The sequence below is a fragment of the Ursus maritimus genome, unplaced genomic scaffold (genome assembly GCF_017311325.1).
Source record: "Ursus maritimus isolate PB19 unplaced genomic scaffold, ASM1731132v1 scaffold_2, whole genome shotgun sequence".
Classification (NCBI taxonomy): domain Eukaryota; kingdom Metazoa; phylum Chordata; class Mammalia; order Carnivora; family Ursidae; genus Ursus; species Ursus maritimus.
The window spans coordinates 104,313,640-104,325,042 of record NW_024424452.1 but is presented as its reverse complement, the minus strand read 5'-3'; the positions used below and the strand labels follow the sequence as shown (position 1 = coordinate 104,325,042).

Sequence of the window (11,403 nt, the reverse complement as noted above, 5' to 3'; positions counted from 1 at the left end):
CTGTCACGAACTGGGTCTGTGTACTGTAGATAAACTGGGTAATTGGACTCTCCGTCTCCTCATGCAAAACAAACACTCACAAACCGCCCACCCCCTCGCTGAAGGGCGTCTGGTCCCTGTCATCTGGGTTCCAGGCTCCCGTGCCCCGCCTCCTCTGACCCTGTAGACAAGGTGAGCGGCTCCCGCGGGGCACTTTCCCTCCCCCGCGGGCGGGCGCCGCCAGCGCTTATGTAAAGAGGTCACGGCCTGCTCCGCGGCGGGGCGCACGCGGCCTCCTGCACAGGTGTGGCGGCTGCGGGTGGGGAGGTGCGGGGAGCCGCCGGGCCGCCCTCCTCCCCACCGGCGGCTCCGCTTCGCCTTCGCGTTGCTCGTCCCTTCTCCTCGCCTGCATGTGTGGCGGCGGCGTGCGGTCTGGGGAAGGACAGCGCGCCCTCTCCCCGGCTCCCCCCGCCTGCCCGGGTGGGCTCCCCGCTCCCGGCTGATGCGCGCTCTGCGCCTCGCCGCCGCGCTCCTCGGGCCTGGCAGTGTAAGTGGCGCGGGGGCGTGGGCGGCAGGGCGCGGGCAGGGGGGCGGGGGGAGGGAGGCGGCGGCGCCCGGAGGTGCTAACTCCTCGCTCCGCCGGGAGGCAGCGGGGCGCCGCGAGCCCCGGAAAGCCTCCGCCCCGCGCGCGCCCCGCGGGCGTCCGAGCCGCTGGCCGGGAGGGGCGGGGGACACAGCGCTACGGGGCGCGACGCGGTCGCGGGGTGGCGCCCTCGGCCGCCGCGTCTTCCCTTTAAAGTTGGCAAGGACCTGGGAGCCGGGAGCCCGCCCGGCCGGCGGCGCGAGGAGGCGAGGGCGCGGGGCCCCGACCGCCCTTGATTCGCCCCATCCCTCCCGCAGGGCCAGGCGCGGACGCCGCCGGACCGCGCAGTGTGGAGGGACTGTGAAGCGCTGGCCGGCGTCGGGGCCCTTGCCCGGGGTCGGGCGGGAGCCGGCGGACGGGAGCCAGATGGAGGCGGCGAGAGGGGGCGCGGAGTAGCGGGCGGCCCCCCGGGCTCGCACCTCCCTCGGCGGCCTGGCTCTCCGCGGGCACGGGGGCGCGGCGCGCGGGGCCCCCGGGGCTGCCATGGAGGTGCCTAACGTCAAGGACTTCCAGTGGAAGCGCCTGGCGCCGCTGCCCAGCTGCCGGGTCTACTGCTCCCTGCTGGAGAGCGGGGGGCAGGTCTATGCCATCGGGGGATGTGACGACAATGGCATCCCCATGGACTGCTTTGAGGTCTACTCCCCCGAGGCCGACCAGTGGACCGCCCTGCCCCCCCTGCCGACAGCCCGGGCCGGGGTGGCCGCCATCGCCCTGGGGAAGCGGATCATGGTGATCGGGGGTGTGGGCACCAGTCAGCTGCCCCTGAAGGTCGTCGAGATGTACAACATCGATGAGGGCAAGTGGAAGAAGAGGAGCGTGCTGCGCGAGGCCGCCATGGGCATTTCTGTCACTGCCAAAGGCGAGTGGGGCCAGGGCTGAGGGAGGGCAGAAAGAAGAGCGTGGGGGGCCACAGGGAGAGGGATGGAAACCAGCACTGAGTCGGGGCCCACTATCACAGTCCTGATCCCATTTGATCCTCATAATAGACACTGAAACTGAAGGCCCACTGGCCTTATTTTACAGATGGGAAAACAGACTCAGCAGGTGAAGTGTCTAGGAATTCCATATGATGCTAGAACTCCCCTTTACCAGGCTCCTCCCAGCAAGCTGGGCAGGCCTGGCCACAGAGGAGAGCTGAAGGTCTAGTGCCTGTCTCCGCAGACCCCTTCATTCAGCAGCACGACAGAGCCTCCTGCCCGCAACACCTCATCCCCTGAAATCTGCCTTCTAGGTACCACCACCTCCAGACAGATTTTTGAGGTCCTGGGGACGTTTGCTGCCTCTTTGTACCATCCCCAGGCGCTACTAGTGGGGCTTGGAGGCCTGACTCCTGGGCCTTTCCCATAACCCTAAACCTCCCCCTCTCCTCCTAATCTCAGAGATGCTAATGAATGGAGACTAGAAAGTTCCTGAGGGTCTTGCTCCTGCAGCACCTTGCCCAGGTTCACAGGTCTCCGGCCAAGCATGTGCTGACCACGAGGTTATTTGATCTAGATTTCACTTTCTCAAAGCCCCTTGTTTCTTTCTCATTGGGCCTGGTACAGCCCAGAGCACAGAGGGGGCTCCAAAAGCGCTTTTGCTGAAACACGAAGGGTTTTATGGGAAATGGTCCAACAGAAATTAGAAGAGCCCAGGTGCAGCTCAGACAGCCTTAGTGGGCTGCAACCCTCCCTGCTTCTCTGGCAAAGCCGTCTCGTTTCCCTGTTGGGTCTACTGTAGATCGAGAACCAGTATTTCTTTTTTCTTTTCTTTTCTTTTCTTTTCTTTTCTTTCAAGATTTTATTTATTTATTTGACAGAGTGAGAGAGCACAAGCAGGGGGAGTGGCAGAGGGAGAGGGAGAAGCAGGCTCCCCACTGAGCAGGGAGCCTGATGCGGGGCTCGATCCCAGGGTGCTGAGATCACGACCTGAGCCAAAGGCAGACGCTTAGCCCACTGAGTCACCCAGGTGCCCCAGGAACTGGTATTTCTTGAGCGCCTGCTCTGTCTCTGGCACAGTTCTAGGTCCCAGGGAGGAAGGAGAGAGGCCGAAGACCTGGCCCCTACTTTCAGAAGTCTGGGTCTGACCAGTGAGAAACTCTAACCCAGAATCCCTCAGGGCAGTGGCCAGTGGGGCCTCCATGAACTCTGGGTACGAAGGACGGGAGACCTGGAGGCCCGTTGGGAAAAAGAGATGGAAAGGGTTTTCCTTGGTCCCCAGGCCTCGATGAATGCTGCTGGAAGATTAAGAGCTACCATTTACTGAGTCCTTACCATAGGTGATTTATATAGTTTAGCCCCTCTGATCTTCACAACTGTGTGATGAGGTAAGTGCTGTGATCGCCCTCATTTTAGATGGAAGCAATGTGGGGCGCGAAGACATTAAATACCTTGCCTGATGTCACAAGGCTAGAGAGTGATGAGGGCACTGAAGGGGTTCAGCAGTTAGTCAGGGAAGCTTTCACATGCTTGTGTGTCAGGCATTGAAGCAGATGCTGGGGCCGCAGCTTAACAAACTCTCGAACCACCTAGTGGAAGAAACGGACGAGCATTATCTCGGTAGCGCACGGTCAGTAGGGTAAAGCCGATGCCACGGGGGCACTGAGCCGGTGCTCTCCGCCCAGCTTTGCCGCTGGGGGCACCCCGGTGACGGTGCAGGGATGAGTAGGAGCTGGCCCAGGAGTGGGGGCGTGGCGTGGACAGAGGGCTCTCAGCTAGAGGCGTGTTTCGGGTGACACACCGATGGGAGAGGCAGAGCCCGTGTAAGGGAAACCCCCCCAATATTAGCAGGCCCGATCTCCTGACCTGAGGCTCTGCTTGGGATTTTTTTTTTTCCTTTTTCAGTAAGCCTGGAGGTAGTACTCGATCGCAGGAAATAGTACTCATCCCTACAATTCCCTTGCAGAATAAAAGCCTCTTAGAGCCGGACGCAGTGAAGACTGGCTACTAGGTGACAGAATCCCAGGCAGGGGTGGGTCCCTGGGAAGGAGAGCGGCTCTTGGGGTGGGGGAGGAGGAGAAGCTGTGTCTCTGGCAGGCTGCAGGAGGTGCTGGAGGGAGGCCCCGGGAAACGCGGATGCCTTGCTCATCGTCGCTGATGCAGTGTGTCCCCGAGGTGCCTTGAAAGGCTACCTGCGGCCAAGAGCAACAGAAAATGGGAGAGAACTTGCTTCTCCTCTCAGAGTGCCCAGCTTACTGCCCTGGCAGGGTTCCTTAAAGGGGCTAGTTTTCTGTCCTCCAAAGCCTCACCCTCATTCACCCCTAACCCTATCCCATCTAGTGCAGGAGGCCTTCTGGAGCCCGCAAGCTCCCGGTGTGCGAAGGAAGATAGCACTCCCCCATGGGGGTGGCAGACAGAGAAAACCAGCAGCAGGCCAGTGTCCCATAAGGCCAACCATAGCAGGGCGGACCTCATTTCCAAAGGCTCCCGCTGGGTCTGGAGAGTTCTAACCTGGGAGTGCCCAAGCCACAGTCCACCACTGGAGGGAACTGGAGGAATAGTCCTCCTCACTGGTATCCTCTCTGGCTGCCTGGGTGGGAGAAACATGGAGGGGACAAGACCTGCAAAGGGTGGTCTGGGCCTCAGCTCCACCAGAGTCTACCCCATGTGAGGCTCAGCCAAGGGCTGGACACCAAGGAAGACTAAGGTTTGCAGGCCTGATGCAGCTTCAGGAAGACCAGGCTCAAGCCGTCAGGGACTTCTCACGGTTCCATCAACCACGCTCAGTGAGGTCGCAGTGGTTGGGAACCTGACCTGACCTTGGTGCTGGTGTTCAAGGGGTTCACGGAGCCTGGCCTGGTAGGTGATTACTGAGGGGACTGTCTCACAGTGTCCATGAGCTGAGCCAGGCGTGTGTGTGGCCTTTCTCCTTAGATTACCGAGTGTACGCGGCAGGCGGGATGGGCCTGGACCTCCGTCCGCACAACCACCTCCAACACTATGACATGCTCAAGGACATGTGGGTGTCGCTAGCACCCATGCCCACCCCGAGGTATGCTGCCACCTCCTTCCTCCGAGGCTCCAAGATCTATGTGCTAGGTAAGGACAAGTTATCTGTCCCACGTCTATCTCTCCTTCCCTCCCTTGGGTCCGTCCCCACGGGAAGCAGTGCCTGTGTGCTGAGCACCTCCTTGGCACTGGGGGGTAATCACGACGCCCCACCCCTCAGGGAGCTCCCTGTACGGTTGGGTAACAGTCAAAAGGGGAAACCCAGCCCTTGCCCTCAGGTACTTACTGTGGCCCCACCTCCTCCACCCCTCCAACCCCTTTCTGGCCCCCAGGGGGACGACAGTCCAAGTATGCAGTCAATGCCTTTGAGGTCTTTGACATCGAGACTCGCTCCTGGACCAAGTTCCCCAACATTCCCTGCAAGCGGGCCTTCTCCAGCTTTGTGACCCTGGATGACCGATTGTACAGCCTGGGGGGCCTGCGGCAGGGTCGGCTCTACCGGCAGCCCAAGTTCCTCCGGACGATGGATGTGTTCGACATGGAACAGGGTGAGCAGGCCACCAGCCTCTAGCTGCCCACCACCCCTCCGCTGACTCCCCCGCACCCAACCCCCCATTCCATCCACCCTCCCAGGGCCGCTGACCCAGCGGCATGAGCCTTTCAGAGGTCTGAACATTCTGGGCTACTCTTGGGGTCACTTTCTTTCATCTGGACAGGGCTCCTCTTGGCTGGCTGGTTATTTGTCTCCAAGCCTTTCCCATCTATTTTCTCGTCTTACAATGTCCTGGCAGAGCCAGGGGAGGGAGGGCTTTTCCTGCTTTTTACCAATTCAGAGACAGAAGGATCCCGACTCCCACGCTCGCTGCCTCTGGTTAGCCTTCTCTCCAGCTCAGAGTCCACAAGAACAGAGGTGGAACAAGGTGATTCGTTGCAGGGGATTATGATTCCTTGGACTGTTGCAAGCCTGGGAGAGGGGAGAGGCCATGGAGCACGTCATTGCAAACAGCAGGAGGAGAAGTTTATGCCCTGAGCACAAAGGGTGGATGGAGTGGACTTCTGCCTCGGGTGTGGGCTCTGGGGACTCAGTGTGTATTTAGTGGGGGAGGTCAGTATCTAAGTCTCTCTAAATTTATCCTGCCGTGCTCCATGGCTCACAGGGGGCTGGCTGAAGATGGAACGCTCGTTCTTCCTCAAGAAGCGGCGGGCAGACTTCGTGGCCGGCTCTCTGAGTGGACGGGTCATAGTGGCCGGAGGACTCGGTAAGGATGGGGCTTCCAGACTCTTACTGCGGGTCTGGTCCTTGGTGGGCACTTGGCGTTCTCTCTGCATGAGCAGGAGAAGGTCCTGGCTGCTTGCACACTGCCTGCCTACCACTTTATCCCAAATAATTCAAAACACTCCCTCCCTCCCACGTAGCTACAAACGGGCCCCTGTGTGCTCTTTCTGTCCTCTTACAGAGGGGAAACTGAGGCCAAGGGAGCATGCAGGACATGCTGTAAACCATGGAATGCAGGCTTGCTGAGCACAGATCCCTGGGGCCCAATCCAGGAATGCCTGGAGACAACAGTGTGGCAGGGATTAGCGTGGTCCTCTTTCTCTGGCCACCTCCACTCCCTGGATACCCAGCTCTGTCTCGGAATAGGAAAGCAATCTGATCAGACAGATCTTTGGAATGGATTCAGGACTTGCTGGGTTACTCCTAGCAGAGAATAGTGGTATTTTGAAGGCAGGACCCCAGCTTCAACAGGGGACAGATAACATGTGTAACAGGATTTGTAGGCACCCAGAGCTCACTCAGTGTGGACAGACTCCCACTTTGCCTAAGCATGAAAGGAGCTCAATATGAGCCACACCATGGGGACAGCTTTTTAGTAAAAGGCAAAGGAAACGAAGCAGCAGAAACTTCTGGTAAAAGCAGAGGGTGGAGGAGATGAAAAGAGGGAGAGAAGGCAGGAGGGGCGAAGTAGCTGTTTGACAAGAGCAAAGGCCCAGGGTAGGGAGGGAGCCAATCTGCGGCCCAGCAACGGAGGTCCCTTGGCTTCTGCTTTTGGGTTCCTGAGAGAACCAGGGAGGTGGGGGCACTGTGGGGCCGGGATCGGTGGCTGGGCTCCTTTGTAAGGTCCAGGTCCCTTGGCACTTTCAGGGAACCAACCCACGGTCCTGGAGACGGCAGAGGCATTCCACCCAGCGAAGAACAGGTGGGAGGTCCTCCCCCCCATGCCCACGCCCCGCTGCGCCTGCTCCAGCATCGTCCTCAAGAACTGCCTCCTGGCCGTGGGGGGTGTCAACCAGGGTCTGAGCGACGCAGTGGAAGCGCTGTGTGTCTCGGACCCCTAGCTGTCCCCGGGCCCAGCACCTGTGCCCCGGACCAGATCACTCCACTCTTGACAAGAGAAATGGTCTCATCAGAGCCATTTGGGTGACTTCCCAGGAGGCCAGCTCCTTTCAGCAGCTAGTGGGGTCAGGCCCTGGGGCTCTGAGGGACCTCCCTCCACCGCCACACCATCCCAATCCCAGGAAACCATAAGAAGACACGCTGACTCTGCCAGCCTCCAGCTGGAGCCAGCTGAGCTCTGGGGAGCCCCCTCCCTTACTGCTCAGGCAGAGAAAGGTGCAGAAGCACCTGCTACCGCCCTTTCCTGTGAGTTCCGCCTCCCCCGGTGTCCAGGGTAGGAGGTGGGTAGGGCAGAAGACAACGGCTATCACTGTCTTCTCCCCAGCTCTGCACAAGTTGGAGGGTCTCTTGGGATGGAAGATGGTGAAGGCTTGCAAGGAGTCCCAAACCCTTCTTCTCTCCCGTGGTCCACATCCCTTCCCCATTTGGCGGTCACCTGCAGGCCTGCCCTAGCCCTCATCTGCTCAGCAAGAATTGACCTTGGAGCAGGAGCCGCTGAATTGGAAGAGAAGTCAGGTTCAAATGGACGGGTCCAGGTCAGCAGCCTCGGCCAGGAAGAGCCCATGCCTCTCGGGCCCTTGATAAGAATGCGGTGATGAGGAAAGAAGGAGCAGACACCCAGCCCCAGCTCTGCTTCCAGCGTCTCTCCTCACTCACTTTCTCCTTCTGCCACGCCTCCCCGGCCCTTTTGTCCCCAGCGGCCCCAGAGTGTTTCTGTGCAAAACCTTCTCATGTACACTGTGGCATCAAAATCCGCGAAGGCTGGATTAACTGCACTCGGGTTAACACAGCAGCACAATGATTAAAATCTATATTCCTATCCTCTCGGGCAGCTGGTGCGGGGGGGGGGGGTGGACAGGTGTCTCGACGGGTAGAGGGGACCCCAGGAAACATTTCCTCTGACATTCTCAGATTAAATAGGGCCCCAGGTGACCAGCTGTCCTTGGCTGTTCCCACCAAGGAGGTTCCATCTCCAAACCATGGCCCGCCGCGTCACCTCGCTCCCGGGACAGCTGCATTTCTTCCTTGTCCTCCGCGTTGAGACTCCGCTTGCAAGTTAGGAAAGGCTGCGCTCCTTAGCTGACGTCTTCACATCCGGCCTCCACATCCACATCCTTCACTCAGCTGAAGTTCGCTCCTGCCTCACCCCAAGGTGACAGGGGATTGCTCATGGACTTAAAGACTTAAAGCTTGTAGGGCACCTCTTCTTTTTTTTTAAGATCTTATTTATTTGAGAGAGAAAACAAGCGGTGGGGAGGGGCAGAGCGAGAGAAGCGGGCTCCCCCTGAGCAGGGAGCCTGATGTGGGGCTCCATCCCAGGACCCCGGGATCATGACCTGAGCCGAAGGCAGACGCTTCACCGACTGAGCCACCCAGGCACCCCTAGAGCACCTCTTTCTGATTCCCAGTTATTTTTAAAAGCTGTACCAGCACCAGGGACACAAAGAAAAAGCTGCCTCGGGAGGGGTTGCGGGGCAGTCAGAGGGCACTTACTACGTGATGGTGTAATTCGTTCTCCAGAGGCAGGAACAGAGGAGAAACACCGTCTGGGTCTCAGGGCTCAGGGGGAGCCTCCTGGAGGATCCCCTTCTCCTTCAGGACAAGTGGAACCTGGTCTTTAAGGGGGCGGCGCTTTTCTCCCTTCCTCCAGCCCCAGAAGGGTGCTGCCCCCTGCTGGCCCAGCCTGGCCTTCCCACCCAGGCTAGAGGCGGCCTGTGGACTCGGGTGCCCCCTGGTGAGCAGACTGCAGGGGAGCCTTTCCTATTGCTTCTGGACACCTCTATTTTGGTTCTGTAAGTTGCTGAAGTGACTGTCAGAAGAAGGTGCTGGAAGAGCTACAGATCCTGGGAGGGATGGAACAGCATGTTTGGGGAGCCACTCCCAGGTCCAGCCCTGGTCTGTCCCCGCCACCCTTCTGCTCCCATTTCTGCACTGTCCCATTCCGTCCTCCTGAGAAAGGTGTTTACAAACAGGGGTCCCTCCACCCTTTCCAAGAGAAGCCAAAGCTGTGCGTGTGTGTGTGTGTGTGTGTGTGTGTGTGTGTGTGCTGGAGGAACGGGCTTTCCAAGCACACAAAATGGTACCAGGTCTGTGGATGGGACTGACTGAGGCATTTTTAAATGGTTGGAACTTCACGGGTACAGTCANTAAGAACGGGGGACGGGCCCCCAGAACCCATGAGGGCCACTGCGAGCTGGAGCTGGTATCCGCTAAGGACTTACCTCTTGGAGGTGCATGCTGGGAAGGACTCTGGGGGTGCCCCACTGGGCTGGGGAAACAGGGACTGTCAGGGGTAAACATCATGGTCTGTACCTCACGGTGCCCTGGAGGCAGCTCAGGCTCTGTGGTGAGCCCGCCTGGCTCCAGGCCTCACTCCACCGCCCCCCCGCCCAGGCTTTCCTGTCAACATCGCTGTCTGGAAAGGTCCCTCCCCTCCTCATTCTCACTTCATCTCCCAATCTGTAGAACAGGAGTAAGGATCTGCCATCTGACAAGGTGGTGAAGCCCTCACTTCAATCCTTAGATCAACTGTATGAGGTAAGGGATGTCCCATTTTGCAGATGAGAAAGCTAAGGCTCGAAGAGACCACATAACTTGTCCAAGGTCCCAAGCTAGTAAGTGACTGAGCCATGTCTGATTTCAAACGTCCTGACCACAGCACTCCGTTGCCTCGAACAACGCAGCACACAGAGGAGGCAAGGACATCAGCTGCGACGTACTCATGTAAGGGGTTCGAGATGTCGAACCCAGAAAGATGGGTGCCTCTTGCACCCTCGTATCCCTGTGAGCTCGGGCAAGCCTGGGATCGGTCTGTTTTAGGTGGGGAAACAGTGACTTCCACAAGTTGTCATGAGCTCTGGAAATGGGGGAGCCCAGTCTTTCTTGTTTGTCCTCAAGTACTCGGCACCTGGTTCATGCCTGGCACCCAGCCAGCTCCTGATAAACGTGTCTGAGCGAGTTTAGGGGATGGTTCCTTGAGGGGAAGAACTTGGAAAAATTACTGGAGCCCCAGTCCCCATTCCTCATTAGCCAGATTGGACTCTCCTGAGTCCTGAAACAATTTCTTTAATTCATGCAAAACACCTCCTAAGAGGAAATATTTGGCAGGTGACTCAGAGGGTCAGTGGGGTGAGGGGCTGGAGGCCCGGAAGTATCTGAAGACTGGACACCTGAGGCAACACCTTGAGTTGGTAAGTTTTCTAGACAGTTCAGAGAGAAGTCTGTCTCCCCCCAGCCTCCCCCCACCCTCCACATTGCTGGAGTGAGGACCTCCAGGCTTGCCGCTGGTGGCCTGGCTTACCTGGGGCCTAGGTGGGCCTTCCGGGCTCCTCCTTGGGTCAGCCTGGCAAGGGAGGGTGTGGCTGTGCCCTCAAGGCAAGGGACTCCTAAGGCCCCACTCACTGTGCCCAGAAGGTGGGCTGCCTTGCCCTCTTTATCTGGAGGATGAGAAGGGGGACTTCGGGGGCACTCTCCCTCCCATTCAACAGAAAGTGAGGCCTGGTCCTCACATCTTTAAAAGCAAAACATCTGTAAGGGGATAGTAATTTACAAATCCCTTTCCCAGGCTCCCCTATCCGGATCCAGTGTTCCCATCCATGGGAGAAGGGGACTGGATTGGAGCTACCCTTCCAGATGGGTCTCCAACACCTGTGGGAAGCCGGCCCAGTCCTGGTGACAAACGACCATCCCACCTTCGTTCTTCTCATCACAGCCCCCTCAGGCTGGTCCCTCCCCAATTTCCGTGGCCACCACCCTTGTCCACACCCTCATCCTCCTGCATGAGCACAAGTCACAGCCTCCCCACTGCACTGCACCCCCGGCCCTCTCCTCCAGCCCACCCTTCGCATCGCTGTTAGAGCCTCTGCGCTTCGGAAATCTCTCTCGTCTCCAAATCCAAGTGTCCTTGCGGAGCTTAGCATCCCCAGCAGCTCCCCCTACCCTTCAGGGGATTCCCAGCCTCCGTCTGGGCCTCTGAGGCCCTTGGCACAGGTCCCACCTCCCAACCTCCCCTCTGCCCAGGGTTCCTGCCCCTCGTGTACCTGGTGAATGCAGCCACCGCCCCCACACATCACCCCCAGACACAAAACTTTCTAGGTTCTCCTCGGGACCACGACAGTGCCATTCACCCTCGGAGGTTCAGAACATCACAGCTTGCTGGGCACGCAGTGTCCAAATGGATAACAAATAATTGATGGAATAAATGTGTAGCAAACAACAGGACTGAATGAAGCCAGAAATCAAAGAGCTGAGAGAGCACCAACGTTGCAAGTAACCTCTACAATGGCCCCTGTTCTCCGGAGCCCATCTACAGCCTGTGGCTGGCACAAAGCATCAGAGTCAGGAAATCAGCAGTATTTCAAATCCCCTCGCTTAGGGATCGGGTCCCCTCTCCCTTGGCTGCAGGCTCTGATGGGAGGGATAGGTCAGGATTGGGCTTTTCATAAACTGTGGGGGACAGC

The 11,403-nt window shown here is 58.7% G+C and overlaps 1 protein-coding gene across 1 annotated transcript; it reads left to right on the top strand.

Annotated features, from left to right (window-relative positions):
• The first annotated feature begins 1,105 nt into the window (after positions 1 to 1,105).
• KLHDC8A (kelch domain containing 8A) lies at positions 1,106 to 7,165 on the top strand. Its single transcript, XM_008699564.2, has 5 exons — positions 1,106 to 1,481; positions 4,474 to 4,638; positions 4,881 to 5,096; positions 5,706 to 5,807; positions 6,692 to 7,165. Exons 1-5 carry the CDS (start codon positions 1,106 to 1,108, stop codon positions 6,883 to 6,885), a joined length of 1,053 nt encoding a protein of 350 aa, XP_008697786.2. The 3' UTR covers positions 6,886 to 7,165.
• Positions 7,166 to 11,403: the final 4,238 nt, after the last annotated feature.